The sequence below is a fragment of the Oryzias latipes genome, chromosome 21 (genome assembly GCF_002234675.1).
Source record: "Oryzias latipes chromosome 21, ASM223467v1".
Taxonomy (NCBI): domain Eukaryota; kingdom Metazoa; phylum Chordata; class Actinopteri; order Beloniformes; family Adrianichthyidae; genus Oryzias; species Oryzias latipes.
Genome location: NC_019879.2, coordinates 29,233,455 through 29,256,725, shown reverse-complemented (window position 1 = coordinate 29,256,725; position 23,271 = coordinate 29,233,455). Strand labels below are relative to the sequence as shown.

General features: G+C 38.8%; 1 protein-coding gene across 3 annotated transcripts in view; it reads right to left on the bottom strand.

Moving 5' to 3' along the window:
- The window catches only part of lrp1b (LDL receptor related protein 1B), a 351,436-nt gene that overhangs the window by 59,851 nt on the left and 268,314 nt on the right, over positions 1–23,271 (bottom strand). For all 3 annotated transcript variants that reach the window (XM_023950578.1, XM_023950576.1, XM_023950577.1), the window contains exons 42-49: positions 21,898–22,102; positions 14,459–14,651; positions 12,024–12,149; positions 9,871–9,999; positions 9,670–9,789; positions 8,921–9,034; positions 8,619–8,768; positions 8,265–8,387 (exon numbers count right to left, since the gene is read on the bottom strand). In XM_023950578.1, the coding sequence (XP_023806346.1) occupies positions 8,265–8,387; positions 8,619–8,768; positions 8,921–9,034; positions 9,670–9,789; positions 9,871–9,999; positions 12,024–12,149; positions 14,459–14,651; positions 21,898–22,102 (1,160 nt within the window). The remainder of the gene's footprint in view (positions 1–8,264; positions 8,388–8,618; positions 8,769–8,920; positions 9,035–9,669; positions 9,790–9,870; positions 10,000–12,023; positions 12,150–14,458; positions 14,652–21,897; positions 22,103–23,271) is intronic.

Here is a 23,271-nt window from a genome sequence, read left to right as displayed (position 1 = left end):
CACAATCATATTTTAAAATCCATGAATGGCTGATGTCTCATTCTAAGGCCGTGTCACACAGCCACTAAGTACATTTGGTAATTTTGGTTCAAGTTCCTCCCACCTGAGCCAGACCACCAAGAATTATGGACTTATTTTATGCACATTTTTCTACAACACAAATAAATCTTTACTCTCATTTCTAATATTTCCCCTCATTGAAATGAATGCAGCTTATTTGAAATGCTTAACAACACACTTTCCTTAAAATCCTCCTGCCAAGTGAAGATGGTAGCTTTAACCAGAAAAAAAAAAAAATCTACCAAGAAAAAAAACACGTTTTTTTTAATCCAGACATGTCACTGATCTATAGACTGAATTTTATTTTTTTTACATTTAACATAAAGTTTCATCTTTTCTTTGTAAGACGAGGGTAGAGAACAGAACAAACTGAAACTAATCTACAGAAACAACTGGAAGTTCAATTTCCAAAGCACACTTAATTAAACTTCCCTATGAAGTTTTCCACACACACACACACACAGAAGCTGTGCAGAGACGTCAGTAGAAAGCTGAATGCTGATTAGGAAGGCACTCAGATTACTGCGTAGAAGCCATTGTGTATTTGTGCATATGCAGTATTCATCCGTTGGGTTGAATCTGTGTCACGGAGCCACCTACTCTCCCTGGAGAGTTGCTCTGTGGTCTCATTCTCTCAGATGTCAGGCCGACTTAAGTCTGCCAAAGCTTTGATAAGAGAGACGGAAGGGATGCCTTCTCCAGGTCAGACCACAGTACAGAGAATTATGTTTTCATATGTCGTTGGGGGGTAGGAATGCCGGAGGTGTCTCCCACTGCGTTGCTTTCCTTCCTGTCAGATTGAGTAAAACTCACCATTTTTGTGTGTACAGAAACCAGGATGTGAGATAAGGATTTTAAATGTCTCAATCTGGAAATGATGATTATCCTGACTTCCTGTGCGTGATACCCCATTTGCACTTCAAATGCGAACAGCTGCTTGCAGCATATAACAAAATAGCAGGTCTACCACACATTAATTCATCAAAGGAAGTCTTTCATGTGTCGTTTTCAGTGGTGTTTTGCACAGAAGAAAAGTGCATTGTGAAGTGATCAATGTCTATTTTCTCCAGTCAGATGAAGAATTTGCCGTTTTCTAAGATGGAATGACATTTTCCTCAAACCACACTGCCTTTGCCACCAGATTGTCAGTGACTGAAGCTTTTTATATGATAATTAGTCCAGAGAAATGGGAATATTATCCTCTGGTTCTAAAACGCTGTGAAGAACTCTTGAAAAAATATGGCTCCTAAAGTTCCTTTTAGGTTTTTTTTACGTAAAGATACGGGGTTTTGCTTTGTTTTCATTAAAAAAAAAACATTCAATTCTTTTCTTTTTTTTATTGTGAACCAACATACATGTTTACTAATAGCAAAAAAGCAGGTAATGAGGCTTCCATTAGCAAAGAAGCAGAAACAAAACGGTTACTTCTGATTAGAATAGAATTGATCTTCAAAAAGTTTTAGAAAACCTTTTTCTTATCCAAGCATTAAAGGCAGTTCTAGAGCAAAACAACATGAAACCTGCAGTTACAGGACATTGAGTAGTTTTGCTTAAGATAAGATCAGAAATATGAAACATTGGAGATTATATTGTGTACAATTATGCAATGTTCACACCAGGCTCAGAAATGTGCATTCGAGCGACTGTTTTTAATGAAAAGTTTGTTTACATGCATGCATTTGCACATTTTGGGCTCACTAAATTGGTGAAATATAGACTACAGTGCCTTGTGTTGAAATGCTTTGTCAACTGAACAACTTAACTATTATAAATCATCCAGGTTTTCAGATCACAGAGGCATTCATAACAGTCTTTGTAAAATGTTTACATTTATTAGGTTTTTACTTCAATGCGATGCCATTTTTGGCATTTACAAACAAGAAAAAAAGTGGTGAGCATATGTCCAAAATAAATCAAAATCCATGGCACTGGATATTCCTGCACTATAGTATTTTAGGGGTTAGGCAGTAGTGAGAAGAAGTTTGTTTTTAGCAATGTAATAAGCAGATTCATATGTATTAAAGGGAGATACATTGAAAACATGAGGAGCCTGTATAAATATGTGGACAACTGTGCCTGCAGTTATAGTTAAAATCAACTTTTTTTAAGTTTTAAGTGTATTATAATGTTAGTAGTAGTAGTAGTAGTAGTAGTCTTTTTTATTTTGGACTAGTGAAAACAAGTGTAAAATAACAAAATAAGACAAAAAAGAAACAAAACTTATAAAAAACAGCAACAACAAAAACAAAAGGCAAGTAAATTATATAAAACAAAACGAGACAAAATTGTATAAACACAAGTCCAAAAGGGAGTGAGAAGAAGAAAAATCTTATAAACTCTCACCCCCTTTACCTTAAATCCTTACTTTCCCAACTAAACCCAGTACTCCCACCATCAAAGTCCAGTGCCCTACCCAAGTGTATGTGTACATATATACATGTCATTTCCATTTCCAAACATGCAAATGAATAACAAAACGTATTGTCAAAGTATGCAGATTTATAAATGCTGACATTCTGTATTTTTTTGTATTTGTACATATTTATCCATGATCATATTTATGTATCTATATTTAAATTCTTTTATGTTTGGACATTGTTTCAAGCATTTACTGGTTCTGTTCCACAACTTCACTCCATAAATTGAAACACAGAATCTCTTTTTATTTGTACGTGCTTTATGTATGACAAATGTATCTTTTTCCCTAAAATTGTATTTTTCCTCTCTTTTAATAAATAACCTTTGGATATTTGTCGGTAATAAATTGTTTTCGGCCTTGAATATTATTTGAGCGGTACAATACTCTACTAGATCGTAAAATTTGAGTAATTTTGATTCTATGAATAATTTATTTGTGTGCTCAAGGTAACTGACTTTATGTATGATTCGTATTGCTCTCTTTTGAAGTATTGAAAGTGAATGTAATGTTGTTTTATAGTTGTTCCCCCAAACCTCTACACAATAAGAAAAATATGGTAAAACTAATGTACAGTATAACATGTGGAGTGATTTGTGGTCCAGAACCAGTTTAGCTTTATTTAAGACAGAAATACTTCTGGATAGTTTAGCTTGTATGTAGCTAATATGTGCTTTCCAGGTAAGTTTGTCATCAATTATGACCCCAAGAAATTTATTTTCATAAATTATTTCAAGTTTCACCCCATTTATGTGCATGTCAATGTTAATATTTTTACCCTTATGGTGACCAAATAACATCATTTTTGTTTTACTTAAATTTAGTGAAAGCTTATTTACATCAAACCACAGCTTCAGTTTTTCCATCTCTTTCTTAACAATTTCTATGAGTTGCTGCCGATCATCCCCATCATAAAACACATTTGTATCATCAGCAAATAGAACTAGCCGTAATTTGTTAGAAACCTTAAATAAATCATTTATATATGAAATAAACAATATTGGTCCTTGAACCGACCCCTGAGGGACACCACAAACAATGTCCAAACATTGGGAACAAGCACCTTCAACCTTTACAAACTGCTTTCTGTTTCTCAAATAGCTTCTGATCCAGTCTATGTTCATTCCTCACAAAAAACAGCAAGAGTATTCCTCTAAAACCCTGCACCTTTAGCACCGCCCCTCCCATTCCACGAAAATGAATGGGATCTCCCATTGTGATGTCACAAAGTGAGGACCAGCCCCCTCCAGGAAGAGTCCACACTGCCAGCACCACCTCCAGGCTAACAGACACACCCACCCACTTTCTCAGTGGGTGATTGGGGATGATCGGCTAATCCCTTTCATTTTATGTGCACAATATGCACATCCATCTTCGCAAAAGTTTGGATGTCGTTTGTTTTCGTGGGTGAATCGCAGACATGCTGCCGAGGCCAGCTCCAGGATGACGTCATCCAATGGGCGGCACCCACACGGAGCGAAAGGCGGAGCCTCTGAGAGCGAGTCGTCTTACTTCCGATTGGGAAATGAGCTGCGAAAATAACTGATATTTTATTAAAAGAGTTCTTTAGTGTGCCATAGGTTATATACTATCTGTATATGTATATAGTTTACTCTGAAAGGCTTAAGAAAAGCAGGAAGTAAGCCTTTCAAGTCAAACGTACGTTTGTTCCAAAGTGAGTTCTCTCCAGAGTATTGCTGGAGCTTCCCCGGCTGACACAAGATCAGGAGACCAACTCAAAGCGCACAAAAATCATGGACGGTCTTTAAGTCTTTAAGCTGTCGACACAACAAACCTCTTTAACGGTCCTTCAAAGTCTGTTTGGGGGTCATAACACATGTGGAGTATTTGGGCACTCTATAACAGCATGTTTTTAACCCCGCGACCTGGTTTCTGGTTGTTTTTGCTGGAGTGGTCAGCCTTTCAAAGAAGATCCCACCACATCAACTTAGATGAGCGTGACCCAGACAAATCTTGACGTTTTACTGCAAACATTGAAAACGTGTTTTGAATGGAATGTGTGGCACTTTAGAAAACGGTGCACCAGCCTTATGGTCTGCACGCAAAGAGGTGCTCCAACGGCTGCCGCGACTCGTTACATTTAAAACACCTGAAGACACACAGGCTTTAGGAACACAATCCAGCTGGGACACAAAGCAAATACAAGTAGCGTGATTAACAGTTCCTGTCATCAAACTGCAGTTTGATGAGATGGTGATGAAGTTTAACAGCAGCTGACTGCCTGCATGAACAAACCAGAGTCTTAATACGATGCAGAGATCAGTGACATTTAAATTGGTATGTGTGACAGTTGTGGGTTTTGAGGATGAATTACATAAATCAATATCATGACTAAATCATGGCCCTCCTGCCTAATTGGAGAGATTTTGACTTTGTCATAGCAGTTTCTGCATACATTAGCATGCATTAAAGCAAAAAGGAAGAATGTTTTGCCTCTGGTAAGGGAAGCAGGGGAGTGACATTGTAATATGTTATCCTTTCATTAGTCACTTTACAACTGAAGTCACATTTGCATGCTTGGTCCATCCGTTTCAGTGACTGACGGCTCATTAATTAATTGCTGCCGTGGCAGTGCTGTATGTTACAACTCAAGGAGAGGCAACTAAAATGAAAAAAGCACGTGCTTTCAACAGACGGACTCTGAATTCAGGGTCAGAATTTGACTTTTAAAGATGGAGCAACAGTCTCCTCAGAGATTTTTAAAAACCCACGAGTAACAGTAAAAAAAAAAACCTTTAGTTGATGGTTAAATTTGGACTTTTTGCCACTAAAAAGGTTTATTTCTCCACTTTGCATGCAAACAGTGGGTGACTACGACCTAAAACAGAGATTAGTATTAAAACTCCTATTGTAAAAAGGATTTAGCTCAGACAGAAAAACTCTGAGACAAGGACACACTGGTGTGTGCGGTGTGACAACAGACACCGACAACAGCACACGTTCATGCTTCCAGAGTAGTACCCTTTTTTTCTCTTTGTTGACCTTAGAATTGTTATATTGTGTAATAGAGGAAGTCATGGAGAACAGCACATCTGCAATGACTGCAGTATCTACTATGACTGATGGATGGCTGTTTTTCTTTTTTTTTAAATGTATGCATTGGGATGTGGAGGGGGCCACCATTCAGCTTTTTAGGAACAACAACCTTTTAGGCTTCCGAGTGTAAATCTAAGGAAGTGTTGCTATTTGAGAGAGTCCAGAAGAAATAAAAAGGCGCAAATATTGTGATACACATCAGGAAGTCTTTTACCTTAAGATTCAAAATGATATTTTTTAAATACAGGTTCATTTCTGGATAAATACAAATATATTTTATAATCAGTTGTTAGGAAAACTTGCTTCTGTTTAGCTGTGGCTTCAAACTCAAATTGATGAGGTAAAAAGTAGGTTATTAAGTAGAAAAAAAAGGAAATTTCAATAAATGTATGAAACTGTAGCCTACTTAAAAGTCAAAGGTCATAAAAGTGTAAAGTGTCCGTGAGCTTCAAACATGTTTTCTGACAAAAAAATAATTTCAGGGTAAATCCTTGATAATTAAGGATAATATATCTTTGATAATTATCTTTGTATATCTCTCTATATATATAGATATCTATCTTTATATCCTTTTTTTGTTGGCTTCACTTGACACCCCAACGATGTTGTATTGGGCAAATTTCTAAAAACTGCCCCATCAGAAACATGAAAGCAGGTAACATGTTTTAGTAAAAAAACGAGAAAGAGAGATCAGAGATCTTGACTAATTAAAACTGATGTAGATTTCCACCTGGTTATGCAAAACTGCCAATTTTCCAATTCGGCATGACTGATTGTGCCTTGTTGAAAGCCAGAGGAGCTGTTAAAAATGCAAATGTTGTATTCAAATAACCTCAGGAAGGCGATTCTCACATTCTACCGATTTACTATTGTTCCTTCAACACATGAAGTCTCTTTTTTTATAAAACAATATTATTGTTGTTGACATGACATGTAAATGAGGCTTTAAAATGCACAACCTGGTGTTTAGATCGGGAGGAAGGGAGAAAGACAAAAGTATTTCCAGTGTGTTTATTTTGATTAAAGGTCCAGCTTTAAACACCATTTAGTTCTTCTTTCTGGTTTCTTTAGACCAGAGGTCGGCAACCTGGAGCACGTGTGTCACAGTCGGCAGGTGGCGGGAAAGACAGCGGCACGCGGGGGTGTAACAACCATAAGCACTCTGTCCTCTGTTTGTATCCTTCGGATTTGAAACAAAATCTGGTTTGAGTGATAATCTCTTCTCACAAGGATTGTTTATTCCCTTAAGGAAACGGTCCAATCACGCAGCGCTGTTACTGTGACCCCGCCCACCTATAGCCTATAAAGACAGCCCCTTTTCCGCGTCAGCCTTCAAGAACAGGCGATTTAAATGAATGGGCACCATTGGGGAGAAAAGGTGCAGGTGGAGTGAAATGAGTGTCTGTGGACGGAACGTGAGCGCATGCGTGAGTGGGAAAGCGTCCAGCAGATGCACAAGCTGTTGCTCACATTTATGACTGCACAGAGGAGTTTTGTTGGTCATTTTATTGGCATCGCAGCGGCTGACATTCATGGAGTTCAGTTTTTTTTTTTTTAATAATAACCAACCAAGGTTGGATTAAACCCAGACTTTCTTTCTGTTCTGCCAAATGTTAATATGAAAAGTGAACAAGTTTTAGAATAAATACTACAGCTCATCACAGTTCCATTTACTGGGGCTGAAAAAAGGGATTATATTACTATAATTAGCAAACTAAGAAAAAAGGGAAAAAATTGAATTGTAGGTGCAATAAAAGCACCCCGACAGATATAACTCACATTGTGACTCAGACCATGTTTCATAATATAAATAAAGATGAATAAGCCAAAATATGCCTATTTGTTACTGGTTGTACAGTTCTTAGAAATATTGAGGGTATTTTGTTCTGATGTGTCCAATCCTATTGCTGTAGGTATGAAACACCACAAATGAAGTACTTTTTGTTTCAAACAAACATAGTTGCAGTACTATGACAACGTTTTCAGTTTTTCTGCACATGGCTACTTCACCATGTGGATGGGAGGATGGGCAGAGCCATGTCCCGTCAAATCCTGGGTGAGAACATCTTTCCCTCCACCAGGAGGCTTAAAATTGATCACGAATGGGTCCCAAAACATACAGCAATGGCAACCAAAGAATGGCGGAAGAAGAACCTTATCAAGGTCATGGAGTGGCCCAGCCAGTCTCTGGACCTTAATCCTATAGAAAACCTATGAAGAGAGTTGAAGCTCAGAGTTGCTAGGCAACAGCCACCAAATCTGAATGACTTAGGAGTCTTTTCTAAAGAACAGTGGACCAAAATTCCTCTTGACGTGTGCAGAAACCTGCTCAGCTACAAGAAACGTCTGACCTCCGTGCCCCTTATAATAAGGGTTTTGCCACTAAGTGCTGTCTTTCAGGTTCAAATACTTATGTCCCTTAATAAAATGCTAATACATTTATATAAACTCTTTAATGTTGATTTCACTGTGATTTTCTTATGCTGTTCAAATGAACCTTCAATTAAGATGACAGACTTTCAATTCAATAATAGATCAAATACTTATTTTCTCCTCTGTATGTGTCTTTTTAACAAACAAACAAAAATGTTTACTGTTAAAAATGCTTTGCAAAGAGTTAAAGTGTATATTTCTGAGAGAAAACTGAAACAAACAACAACGACCTCTTACGGTCAGTATAAGGGACATGAATTTGCTTCAGAAGAAATACATTAAAAATATGGAAGCTCACCACACTGGAATTCATCTGCTCCATCCTCACAATCTTTTTGGCCATCGCACAGCCAAACGCTGGAGATGCAGTTCCCTCCTGGACACGCAAAGTGGCCCTCCTCACACTTCTGCCCCTGAGAAACTGGGACAAACAACCACGGAAAGTCATCCTCTTGGTATTAGTGGTGACAGAACTCATTATCTTTCCCTAAGCTCTATCTCTGAATCTCTTTTTCCTCCTTTATAATCATGCATGGAAATGATGTAAACATAAGATCCAATTTAAGTCTTTTTTAATTGAAGCCAGCTTCCCTGATCTGCCTCTGAATGCACAGGCAAAATGAGTGTCACGCGTGTTTGATTCGCTGCTCACCCTGGCAGTTAGTCTCGTCGGCATAGTCCCCGCAATCATTTGCACCGTCACATACCCATGACGGGTGGATGCACAGCGAGGTGGAGTTGCAGCTGATGAAATCTCTTTCTTTCACCCCCAGCTTGTAAAAGTGAGAGCAGTCTGTGTGGTCTGAATACAAAACACAAAGACACAATAGGTTCCTTGTCACAATGTCCACTGGTGTGGGTGCTGTTGGAGGAGGAAGCGCTGGAGGAAGACGGTCTGACCACTGGTTACATCTGACGTGTGTATAAGCTTGATTTCATATCAGAAGCACTCACTGCAGTTTTTTTCGTCAGAAGCATCGGGACAGTCGATGACCTGGTTGCACCACACAGAGCTCGGGATGCAGCTCCCGTCCTTGCAGGATGACTCCGATGAGCCACATGTGATGTCTGTTGGCAACAGACAGCATCTCAAATGTAAAACCAAAACAGAACTTTTACAGATGCACTTCTCACCATCACATCACAGCTTCTGTGTGGAAATAAACCATTTCCGTTCTTTGAAGATTTACAACAGTTGATACCATTAGGGCAACCATTGAGCTTCCATGTAACCTTTGCTGCAGGTTTTTATTGTTATAAAAACCATAAAGATAAGAGGTTAATATTGGTACACCTAAATTTAATAAACCCTTTCCGTAAAGCTGCTTTGTTGGAAGGTCATCGCCAATTATAAGCTCACCAGTGCCTCTTTGTGGGTTCAAACAGCTTGGTGATAAATTTCTACACTTCATTATTCTCCCTTTATCATCACAAACAGCACAGAAATAAGCAGGACTGCTAAATCCCACCACAACCACTGTCAAAGATAAAATCCTTCCTGCGATATTAAAATATTGTCTAGATTGCCAGGGGCAGCTGCGAAGGGCAGTCACTGGGAGTCTCTTTTAATTTAAACACTTCTTGTGATCTTGGGGCTCATTAGATAGAGAGGGCTTAACATAATACAAGTATTTGTGTGACTGGATCCTGCCTTCAATGGCAGAAAGGATAGAGGAGGAGGAGATCAAACGAGGGCGACTCACTGCCACAGAAAGCTTCGTCTGAGTTATCCCCGCAGTCATCAAATCCATCACAGAAGCGACTGTTGGCCACACACCTCTGGTTGTAGCAGGGTCTAAAACCACTTCGACAACTTCTGTTGTCTGAACACAAGAGTACAAATGTTGACACAGCATAAAGACAGTTTTGACGTTCTAACCATCAGTTGTAGAAGTTTTACTTACCACAGTACTGCATCTTCTCGTCGGATTTGTCCTTGCAATGGGCAACTCCATCACAGGTGAGTTGGTAGTTTATGCACTCTCCATTTCCGCATTCGAATTCAGAGTAGATGTTGCAGGAGGAGTTCTCAGCTGCAGTGGGAGACAGAGGTCAGATAGCATCTTGTTTCTCGACTTGAGAACATTTGCATGATGCAATCATTTATTTATCATCAGGATTAAACGTTCTCTTTATCTGAGAGAACAGTGCAAACTGTAGGAGGGAATTTGTATTTTGCAAACTAATTCAAATTCCTCTTCCTATAGAGCTACATTCGCACAGGGTATGTGACGCGAATTAAAGAACATTAAAGCACATTTAGCAAATGGTGTTCACATGAAACAAGCGGGAGGGACTTCTTCTTCTTTTTCTACTGTTTCCGAGCGCTTGCACGCCACCTACAGTAGGAGGAGGCTTGATGCAAAATGTGGAAGCGGTGCAAATCTTGCAAATCTTAATCCAGGCTTTTTCTTTCACTTTCTATATACGAAAGACTTGGTGTCAACTAATTCTAGCTAGGTACAACGTGCAATTAACAATTTATCATCCATGATCGATTTTTAAAGGGTTAGCAGTTCTGTGATTTAAAAGAGATGCCATCCACATGGCACTACCAAATCCGAGTCCCTGATTGGTCAAAGTTGGGCCTGGTTTAACTTTCAATGTGCATTCAATGGGCTTTTTATTTGTAGACCCCCAAAAACTCATCATTCATCTTCTAAGCCATTTTGTCCCTTTCGGGGTCACGGGGCTGCTGGAGCCAATCCCGGACACTAGTGGGCGAAGGTAGAGGACACCCTGGACAGGTCGCCAGTCTGTCGCAGGGCCGCAATCACACACCCATGCACTCTCAGACTCACACCTAGGGTCAAATTAGAGTAACCAATGATCCTATGAAGCATTGTTTTTGGATGGTGGGAGGAAGCATGCAGGGTGAGAACATGCAAACTCCAGACAGAAAAGTCTCCCATTGATGTTCTGGCTCAGGTCCCCTAGCCGGGACTTGAACCGGGGGCCTTCTTGCTTCTTGCTAACCACTGCGTTACCGTGTAGCCTGAAAACTGACATAGAGACTTGCATTGCTCTCTGTTAAGGTCAGAGTTTTGAACTAAAAGCACATTTACACAGGCTTACAAAGACTTTTCAGTGGAAGTGGTTGCTTGAGAGAACGTTGCAGAGGGCGGTGTGAAAATAGCTTAAGGGGTAAATTTAACCATCCATGAGATCATGGACCTCTTGTTGTCATAGCCACAAACACAAGTGGAGTTCTTCTCCTCTTATTTCCTAATTTGCACGATATGAAAGCACTAAAAATAGACTCTACCACTTAATAATAAAAACCAGGTGTGTGGTCAACAGCAGCACAGGTAATCACTGCTAGTTAATGGGAATCTGTGAATGGGGTGTGACGTCTGCATGTAAATGTGCATTTTCTCTATAAGCCTTTAATGTACAGTTAAGATTCCTGCCCATTTTCTTTGGGGCTTCAACTACTGAGCCAATGCAATGCATGCAAAAAGGTTTTCAGACTTCCCATGCCCAAAATCATTCTATTTTAATCAGTGATGTATTTTACAGTTTGCATTAGATACATCAGCTGTTTTTCCCCCTAGTCAAATAAATACAACCCATTAACCTTTAGGCGTTATCTAATACACTAAGCTAAGAAGAAACACATCAAAGATGTCGTTGAAAATGTTGCTCGCTCCTCTTAGTAGCTTCCCAAGTTCTGAGCCACACTTGTGCCCATTTGAACAGCTCCCTTTACCATAAAGTCTGCAAACTCACTGCAAGGCAGTGAGTGATGTCAAATCTAAATGCAAAGTGCCACTACAATGTTTTCTTTCTGTGACTTTGAACTGGTAAGTGCTGAAACATTCTCCTCCTTTCAAAGAAAAGCTTTCCTTATTTACTTCCTAACTTTAAGTAACTCAATAAAGCCAAACTGCTCTGTTGCAGAGAAAAAAAGCAGCAGCTTCTCCTTTGGCTACTTGAATGTAAAACAGCGTCACAGCTAAATCAGCACCATAAAATACAAGAAAAATGTTTATTTTTTTACAGTCTTTCCAGGGTGTCGATATAAAAACAGTGTGATTAAATGTGAGGCTGTACTTACATACACATCTGTTATCCTCTAAGAGCACACGTTCTCCACGGCAAGAGCAGTTGACCCTCCCATGTGGGGTCAGCAGACATAGGTCCCCGCAGCCTCCGTTCAGATGTCGACAAGGGGACAGCTCACCTTCAATGATAATCACAGAGCTAATCAACCAGACAGAATTCTGTGAGGGATAAAAAGAAGGATTTCTTGGTGCAATCAGACGTTCAACAAGGAAAACACATAAACATCTGTTTGGTATGCTTTAAATCCACCTTTTACCATGGACTGCATTGTTTAAATTTAGATTCATTTTATTGTCAGATCAATTAAACAGACCAAAGGGAGGTGACAGAACCTGGATTTGATAAATATCAAAGAATTTCCCAAAAAAATTTGTTTTTTTAAATATTTTCTACCGCGTGTACAGGGTTTAATCTATTGTGCCCATGAGCACCTGGTACTATAACTGATCTGTCTGGTGAATTCATGTAACAATAAAACAAAATTAAAGCCAGTCTGGTCAGATGTGCATGTGACAAATTCATGGAAAAACAAACAAACAAACAAAAAAAACACTTTAGTTAAAACATAATTTTCACCCAAAACAAAAAGGTCTGAGGAACAGAGGAACACTAATTTTGCGAGCTCACCGCACATTAATGCTGATCAAAATCTACACATTTTAACATTTTTTCCAAGTAACTTACCAGTGATGCTCAAGGATTTATTATAATGAAAGAATAGATTTAAGTTTCTAGGAGTTTAAATTTGTAGAAGGTACTAAAGGGGAAGTTTTGCGTTTACCACCGGGCAGTAGGTGCATATAATTTACAGTTTAAAGGCAAAAACTTGGCTCAAATTGAAAATGACATGATCCTTGAGGTCCAGGACTGCTGCGGCCCGAAAAACAGCAGGAGGAACTTGAACATGCAATTTGACGGGAAGGTATCCGAGGTTCTCTGATTTTATGCTGTTCCACTTGCACTTCTCTGAAGCCACATCTACGTCTTGTACTTGTGGAAACCCCAACATGCAATATGGTTTTCATGCTGATAAAAAACAAAACATTGTGATCTCATGACAAGGAAAATGGAATCACAGCAATTTGACTACTAAATATGAAGGATACAGTAATATCCAAGTCTACCATTTGTGGTCATTACACGTGTTGTTGTAGACTCACAGCTGTGCCCATTCAGGTCACAAGATGCAATTATTTCTCATAACAAGATAAACATGGAAATGAGATGCTCTCTGCATCTGAATCCAACCAGTGGGATGTGCTTAAGCCCACATGCCTTTGTCCTACTTGGAAATTAAACTTTGTATGACACTTAAGAGACTCCCCGTACAACATATTATTCCACTTTTATTAATTACCTTTGAGCTTTAAGTTTCTAGCCATTCCAAATCAGACCAATTTCATTTATCAACGGGCCATTTTTGTACATCAAACTAATGTTCTTTAAGACATACAGGGATTAGTTGGCAATGAATGCATCTACGAGGGAAGAATATCTTTTTTTTATGAACAAGTAATACAATTTATTTAAAGTAATACTTTTCTAATTATTTTAGAATGTCTTAAATAAACATGCTCCTCCTAAAAACCTACAGTTTTATTGCATTAGTTTATTTGCCTACATGTTTCTGGAGCTAGCAATGTTCAAATGAAGCAATAAACTATGTCAAAAACGTATTAACAACGTTAACAACAATCTTAGCTCTTATCTTACAAACTCCTATTAGGTCATCACTAGCTGTGTTTCCATTGACTATGAAATTACGCAAATTGAATTTGTGTTAACAAATTTGTCTAATGGAGACACACACAAAAAAAATGCATTTATTTAGAAACAGTTTTTGCACTTAGAGGAGTTGGTGTTTGAGGGATATCAAAATTGACATTTTTCACAAAACTGCAATAGAAACCCTTTTTTTTCACATTAAATGAGTAATGAGTCATGTGACCACAGGCAATTGGTAAGTAACAATGACAATGTGCTTCTTGGTTCTTGGTAGGAACTGGCCGGCTTGGGCGCTGCACAGCGGGCGCCACCAGAGGTCCCACACCGTCACACAATTCTACAAAAGTTGAGGGTTTCATGCAGAATTTTTGGATCCTCCTCTTTAAAATCAGCCACTCCGATTTCCCAAAATGGCTTCATCCGTAATTTTGCACAATCAGCAAAAAGGCTTTTGAGTAAGGCAGATGGTAAGTACTTTACACAATAGCCACTTACCAACTGGCTAGCCTATGTAATAATACCATAGCAAACTGCACCTGATTAGTGCCTAATTAGCTAAAAAGAGCTTCATTCGTGATCCGTTGACTGTCATACGCCCATCAAATAGCGCAACAGCATTAGTGTAAAATCGTAAAAAAAGGAACTGCTTGCTAACACTTGAAGAGGATTTTCAAACAACTCGTAAACACAACATTTTCTTACAGTTGTTGGTGTCCTTGGCCACGGCTATAATTCCCATTGGCTGATGAGGCATGTCTGCCCGAAGAACCTTGGTGTCACCTCCAGTGTATTTGTTTGACCGCAGCACAGCTCTACGAGTCCAGTCTGACCAGTAGACGAAGTCTCCATAGATGGCAAGCCCGTAGAAGTTTCCTGCTCCTGATTTAACAATGACCTAAAAAGGACAGAGAAACAGCAATTCGGAACTAGAAAAGTTGCATTTCTGGTGGAAATACTTTGGATTGCATAATTTCTGAAGGTGGTTGCTTCTAATTGCTTAATTGCATAACTTTTAGCAGAAGAAGCTGAAGTTTATTGAAAGGAAAAAGGTTGAATACATTGCTGAAGCTTTTTGCATAAAGTTGCAGAAGTTATAGAGCTATAAGTGTAAAGCTGCAGAAAAAAATTTTCATTGTAAGGCTGAAATTATATTACATTGCAGAAAAGCCATAAGTGTTAGAAAAAACAGAAGTTGCAGAAAAAATTGGAGAAGTGAGCAAGCTGGCCTATAAATAGCAGAGAAAGGATACTGAAAGAAGAAATGTAAGAGTGTACCTAAAAAGTTGCTAAGGGAACTTAGCAACTAGCTAAAGGTTTCTTAAAGTGTGGGTGACATGGCCTATTTTAATAAGCCAAAATATAGTAAATAGTTTCTATTTCATGTTGCGATTGTTTTTAATATTTTTCGAAAAAGAATAAATAGCGAAAAACGCAATATAAACAACGAGGACGGCCGCCGGCTTCACGCATTCCGCCGAATTCGCGCCGCCCTGTTTGTGACGTAACGAAAGGAAGACAAGGAAGACAACATGGCTAGCACCGATAGCGAAGCACAGAGTGATGCTACCGTCTCTATTAGCGATTTATCATCAGATGAACAGAAAGATGAAGAGGAAAGTTGCGGAGATTATCATGATGATGAGTCACTTTTGCAACCGTATCGATTCGAACCCTTTTGCGAAAGTGAGGAGGATATAGCAGAAAGTAGTAGGTCTAGTGATCATGCCGATGACGATAGCCAGCATGAAGATTCGGCTAGACTCCAGTAAGTCTAAAAAATGTATAAAATTAAATTACTCCACTTACCCTAAAATATACTCAAAATGTCCCCTTTTGGCCTAATCTAAACAAAGGTAAACACTGGTTTTCAACCCAATTTACAAAATAAATGTCACAAAATAAAAGTTTCCCAGATGGTACTACTCTTTAGTTAACAAAGTCACTGTATACCATTAACAACTGTGGAACATTAACAGTTTTACCCGTTTGAACCCGTTTGAAACCTTTTCTCGTGCGCGCGCGCTCACACACACACAGTTCAGTTTACTCACGGTACCGGCACCTCAAAAGCAAAAGAAAAAAAACGTTGCAGGCCTGTTGCTTCTCTTGCAAAACATTGAGTGCGTTGAAATACTCCAGTTGGATCCAAGGACAACAGAAAACACGACTACTTCGCCTCAATGTGATCCATCGTGATGCACACTAGCTTAGCAGCCTCCGCTCCCGACTCCAGCGCCGTCCTCTCCGACCCAGAAAACGGCTCGCTCGCTTCCAGCTCACCCGCCTTTCCTCGACTCAGAAGCCAAGATCCTCCTCCCAACTCTCCGTTCAAAATTCTTCGTTTGTGTCCCGGTTTTTGTCCCTTCGAAAGCGCAGACTTCTCTCCTGCAGATCTGGAGAGAAAAATCCTTCGCCGTCCACCTTCTTGAACTTTCCCCTTTTCAGCAGCGTTTCTTGTTTTGGGAGTTTATACACAGATACACTTTCACTAGATGTATTGCTACATCCAGCTGCCACACAACGACTTGGCATGTTGATGATTAACAGATTTAAACACGAGAGAAACGAAGACTACCTGTTTTGTTTACATGCTGTCCGAAGCGGAACTGCGAAAGTCGACGCCTTTCATGACGTCACAGGTCATATCGGGTTCACTTCCAGCCTGCGCTCTAGCGGCAGATCCAAATCTCTGATTCCTTCCAAAGATGTCTATTATTCATATGCTTCGGATTTTTTTCGACGCGAACTATTGGTATCAATAGAATCAGCGTTTAAAGGGCTTTTTTATTTGACAAAGTTGTTCAAAGCATGGCATCCACACTTTAAGAAACCATGCAAAATTTGATCTAATTGTCAAATAAGTATTAAAAAAAAACATAGTTGATGTCATATTAAACAAATGAGCTAGCATATTACGAAAGTATTCGCTAAATAAGATTAAAAACCTCAGTAGATGCCACATTTAATAAATGAGCTAGCATAACTTCAACATAATGGTTACATAATAAATTACCATTAAAGTTTAAAGAATTGTTCTCATTAGCACCTAAAGTTAGCATGATAAAGGTTTAGTGCTAATGTAGTTAAAAGTACATATTCAAACTGAATTTATTTCAAACACATGTGATGAAGTGGATTTGTTTTGGATTTACAGCAAACAGTGACTGAAAAACATGCATGTGTCGTTGAAAGTATCAAAGGTCCCCTGGAATCCTGGAAAGCCTGTATCTGTGTATCTGGGTGTGAAAGAGACCGCCATCTCTATGGTAACTGCTCCTTCAGAGGTTAAGGGGCAAACTTGAAGGTGCACCTATACGTACTTGAACACGGTGATATTTCTGCTCATTCGTCTACAGATCACCCTTTCCTTAAACCCGACTGTTTAACCCAAATGTACGGGGAGTGAATGACAGTGTCATTTGCGCTGAGGCACGAATCAATCAGATGCCTCCTTCTGGGACTCCCCCGGGCTTGTATGGAGGATCAGGGGCTCCAGCAGCTCTGTGGTCTCAGCCATTAGTGAAACAGGCTTGTAAGTGACATCACATTAGCCCTGTGCCATTCTGGGATTAATAGGACAGGCGTTGATTAAAGGAGCTCAGCGTGAGAAAGCAACAACTGGCCGAAAGACAGAGAGGTGAGCGCCAGATGGGGAAGGGATGAGCGTACTGAAGGGAAATTAGATCTGGGGGACGGTCGCTTTGCAGCCAGCATCACATTAGCTTAGTCCTAAAATCCTTTTCCATAGGGACGGGAAGCATTACGTAACCAGTCCCTCTAAAACATGTTTAAATAAAATAAAATAAAATTAAAAAATATAAGTTTGGACACAACTTCTCATTCAAATGAATGGGAAGGTGCGTCCAAACTTTTGGTCTGTTCTGTATATGTTTATATATTTATGTATTTATTTTGACGACAAAGTAGCATGAGAGCAACTCTCTCAGAACACACTTCCCTCATGTAACTGACATCCCTGCTCATTCTGCCCTCCACTGCTGTCTGTGAAGCTCTGGCTCCTGATGACAGGTGTCTCCGCTCAACAAATGGCATAGAGGCTTGAACAAACTGCCAGCTCTGGAATCTGCTGAATAAAAGTTCCCTAAAAGATGCGGTTCTGCCACACGGTACTAAATAGCCGTTGACCCTGGATCTCTATTTGCTCTGTCTTTATTAAGGTCCTGCAGCCTCAGGCCTCTCTGATTAACTCCAGAAATGAAACACTTTCTCTTCACATTTTTAGATGTATCATCCTTTTTCCGCATCTGCTACCTTTAACAGCAACTGTTTTGTTGAAGATGCTCAGCTACATACATGAAATTTACACATTTTAATTGGGATGGAGATTTTGCACACAGAGCCCCTCACTGCAAACCCCTCATTAGAAAGGTTCATACTGCAGCAAGGGCAAGCGGGGCCTCAGAGGTGAGGGCTTCCTAAGCCCTGCGACCCAGCCAATCAAAGATATGGGTTGCTAATTGAAACAGGTTAAAGAGCTGAGCTGCTTTGGGTCATGTCAAGGAAAGATTAGAACCCCAAAAAAAAGGCAATTTCTGCTGAAAACCTCCATGCAATCGAGACAGCTGCAATGTCAGACCTTTTGCATAAACATTCACGGCCAGCCGCAAAAAAATCCTTCAGTGAGTTTGATTTAGTTTGGCAAGGATGCACTTTTGTGGCTAAAGGAACCATCTGTGCCAGAGAGAAAAATAAAAAAACCTAAAGTACTATTTCAAATTCCATCTGTTATATAGAAGATCTTTTTCCAGGAGTTCAGCTTGAACTGAAGATTAAGTGAAAAAAAAGGGTTTTCTTTCAGAAAAAGGACAATTTGAGCCTCTCCTCATGTGAATAAGCCTAAAGGCATCACAGTTCTGCATTTCATGGACAGCTGCACCTGAGAAACCTTTGTAGCCCTGGAAAACATAGTGGATGAGAAAGAATACATACTAGAAGCAGTGAGAATTACCTACAGGCTATCCTGTTTTTCTGCCTAAAATAGGTTCATATTGTTTGCTACAAAAACATTCCATTTTGGTCACCTAATAGGGTTCACTACACCTGAGAGTTGCAGAGAAAATATCTATCACAATTCTTTTTTAAAACAAAAATATTTTCGCTGCTGTGACTTGTGTAAAATTAAAATGATCCTAACGAGAAGGTAGTCTTTATGTGGAAAATGGAAGAATGTCCTTCAGATAAATACTGTGTGAAACATGGTGGTGGGACAAACATGGTTTGGGCGCTTAGGTTCATCCATTCAATGCGACAAAAACATAACACGAAAATTGTTGTTTGAAGATTCTGATAGAGGCATTCTTGGGTAGAAAAGATTATTATTTTTTATAGTCTTTGTTTTTATTGGCACATTAAAACAACTTGAAGTTGTGTTTTTTTTAATGTATTTTTTTCTTTTTAGGAAAAAGGGTTAGCTTGTCTCTCTAATAATCCCATTTACAGTCTTGTCGATGTTTTACAAGTTTGGACCAAAAAAAGTCAAATTAAGTGTGAATATTTATTTTTTTTAAGTTAAATTGTCCATCTAACCATCCATCCATTCATCTAATTCCACTTATCGGGACCTGGTCGCAGTCTAAACAAAGATGCCCAGACTTTCCTGCAGCTCCTCTGGGGGGACCCCAAGGCATTCCCAGGAAAGCTGAGAGTCTCTCCAGCATGTCCTGGGTCTTCTCCAGGGTCTCCACCCCGTGGGCCATACCCAGAACACCTCCCCAGGGAGGTGTCCAGAAGGCATCTGGTCCAGATGCCCGGAACACTTCTCAACTGTGGAGGAAAACGCATCCAGAGCAGTGGCTCTACTGCGAGCTCTCCGTGGGTGACCGAGTTTCTCACCCTATCTCTAAAGGAGCACCCAGACACCCTACAGAGGAACTTTAAACCTAGTTTAAATTAGCAACATAATTAATGCACATACTGTCTGTAATGTGTCCCTTTTCTCCCAAACAATAACAAATGTGTGTAATCTTTTTGAGGGAATTGCTTCTTTTTTTGACCTTGCAGTTGTCTTTTCAAACAAATGAGGAAAATATTAACGTTATCCACACATTTTACTAGATTCTTGTTAAAGGACAAAAAAAAATAACGCATTGTAATAAATGCTGTTCAGTTATTTCATCTTTATGTAAAAATTTGCATAGATGTTTAAAGACCCATTCCTAGGAAAAACTGCCTTTTTGGTGTTTTTAACGTCTTCTTTTGGCATTTTTCTTTTAATGGAAGATATATATATATATATATATATATATATATATATATATATATATATATATATATAAAATTAAGCTTAAAACTGTATTTCTGAGTATCTCTTTATTCAAACTGTTGTGAATCAAAGGAACAGTTTTTAAAATAACTCATACGCTGATTGGAGTGGGTCTTTAACAAATACCCCCACTGTTTTATAGGAATAGCATAAGACTTCGCTTTATCACCCTAAATTTATTCTAATCAAGATCTAAATTATACATGTACGAAATAATTGCAAGCACTATTGCATTTCAGCATCTGATTGTTTCAGCTTAGACTGCAAAAATTAATTTTGACTGTGGTGACCCTGCATTAGATTCACATTAGGACATTTAAATTGGATTCTTGTTTATGGAAATGATCCTCCCACTGTGAGGTACAGCAGTCAAGAAGATACTAAACTAAGACTGATGAAATTAGGTCATTGTTCTGCAGGAACCACGGTTCTGATATCTAAATCAATTAGCTTTTTTTTGAAAGGTTGCCAGTCTTGGCACTGTAAATAAGAGAGGACTCTTGATTTGCAGTAGCCCAAATGTTTAGTGCCCCCTGGTTAGGGTTAGGCGATGAAAATAAATTACATTGCCCCGAGGATGCCCACAAGAGGGCTTAAACTTGCTTTTGGCACGGTTAAGGTTAAGGAAAAATTATATGGTTTGATTTGAATGAAATAATAATGGAACTAATAACGGTTCCAAAGTAATGTGGCTTAGAATGAACCTTTATTGGTCTATTTTGCCATCCCATTTATGGACACATCATCAGTAGTAAACCTGGAGTAACTAGAAATGGAATAACTGCAGGGAAGACAATAAAAATGTCCATCCATACATACATTTAAAGTAATAATAAAAGGTTATATAATAAAGAGATATTACATAATGCGTTTTTTTAAGTCCAGTGGTGTCAGATTATTGCGATTACTGAGTTACAGATAAAGTAGTGCATTATTTCTTAACTGCAATTATCTCATTTTTAATCTATTGTCGTGTTTTCAAATATGAAGAAAACAAAGGTCCAACTGTTTACTTGCATGAACGATTTGCTCGGCTGAAAACTCGTCTTACACCAGTCTCAGTCATTGACTGTATATAGGAGAACTTATACAGTCAATGCGCTCAGTACACGTCTGTGTCTGCGTATGCGTGATGTGGTCCATGTGTAGCTCTCTATTTCCTAACAGAGCTAACCCAAAACAAAGCCACAGCCCACAATTTTCATCTGTTATGTAAGAGATAAAGCCAGACGAGGTATTCATAATCATAATTAATGGGGTAAGCGGTGGCCTGATCGCATCGAACAGTAAACTGGATATTGATAAGTAGTTTGTGGTCAATATTTTTTGGATTGCTCAGGAAAGTGTTTGTACTGTTTTTATCTGTTAGATTGGAGCACTTTTTTTTTTTAACTTGTTCTAGATTGAAAACAATCCCCCTTGGTGGTGTAAAAGTAAAGGTCGGAAGTCTGTTATTTTATAAAGCCACTTTTTAGTTGTTTTTTGATTTTTTACTGCGCCACAATCTCACAAATTTACATGAAAATCTCTCAAAACGAGGCTTTTTACAGAAAATATTATCTCAAAAAAAATGTGTCACATGACAGCACTACTTTTGACCATATTTGGTTGTTTTCAGTGTATGTACACATTTTTTTTATTGCTCTATGAATACCGTGTGGATGAATTTAACGGAAAAAAATTGGCTAGGACTCAATAAGTTGTTAATCTTTATCCAAAGCCCTTTTAGAACTTTATGAGTATTGTCAATACTACATATACTTTTGTTTTTTTATGTTTATTTGATCAATTTAAATACATCAATTAAAAAATCAATAAGAATTAATTGTATACCTTTGTAGGGTTAAAAAAAACTTACGTGTCTGCTGGAGCCGTCGTAGTCGCATCTCTCAATTTTGCTAAGGCTTCCGTCTGAAAAATAGAGCTTCTCCGCTTTGTGGTCAATGGTGAGACCATTGGGTGTCAAGATGTCAGAACCGATGACGATCTTCATGTTTTTGCCGGCTAAGGTGGACCTCATGATGCTGGGCCTCTGCTCATTCCAGTTCGTCCAAAACATCAGGCTGGAAATACAAAGCGAGAAGCCAAAGAAAACATTTGAACAACGGCGAGCACACGGCGCCACACACTTTCACGCAGTATAAATAAAAGCCGACCTCCGCTTATCCTGGAGAGCTGTCCCACTCAGAGAGAGAGGTTTCACCTCAGTGATCCTACACTCACCGTTTCAGCATAAACAGTACAGAGCCAGAATGTGTCATCACAATCTGACGCTCCGCTTTCCCTTTTTTTCTGCTGCTCTAACAAGTGATCTGATGAATTCTGAGAGGAGCAGGCAAAGAACACACATTGATAGGAAAAATGTTCATCACAAAATGTAGTCACACAAAAAAATCGACTTGTTAATGCAGCCATATACCCTCCAGGAGCTGACAGGACTTCAAAATATAAACAAAATTAATTCAATTAAATTCAATTCAATTTTATTTGTATAGCCCAAAATCACAACAACAGTCGTCTCGATGGGCTTCGAAGTAAAACATGAAATCAAAAGGATCACGAATACAAAGAGTTCAATAGAAAAATACTAAAATGAACTAACAAACTGACTAAGCTATACTGGCATCCCTGCCCTTAGACCATTTTTAGTTAGCAACTACACAATGCATACAGTGCGTCAACAAAAAAACACAGCAGCCACTTCGTAAGAGCTGGACAGCAGGTATGAAAAAAGGTATTCTAATCCCTGAATAACATTTCTAAACCTAATCAAGTTCTGGAAGTGCACTCAAGTGGGATGATAAAGAAGCAGGTCACAAGTCAGAAGCAAAGGTTACTAATTAATCACTTGAGTTTGAGTTTTAATTATCCGACTGTGGTTCTGGAGTGAGATGGATATGGTGCCAAGCTGCCTACCAGGGATAGTCTGAGGTCAAAATATTAATTTACTTAGGACCGCAGTGGAAGTAGCACTTACTCTTTTCAGTTACTAACTGTAACACTATTTACTTTCAATTAAATCAGCCACAAAAATAAATGAGGTAAAGAAATAACAATTGGAAGTTTAATAATTTATATTTTGGAGCTAAATTTCGATAAAAACATTTTATAGACACACATTGGATTGTTATTTTGAAAATAGGGCGGATTCTGCCTCATTTCTATAGGGTCAAAACTGTAATTTCACATTACAAGGACTAAAGCACCAACAAGGAAGTCTGATATTTATCTA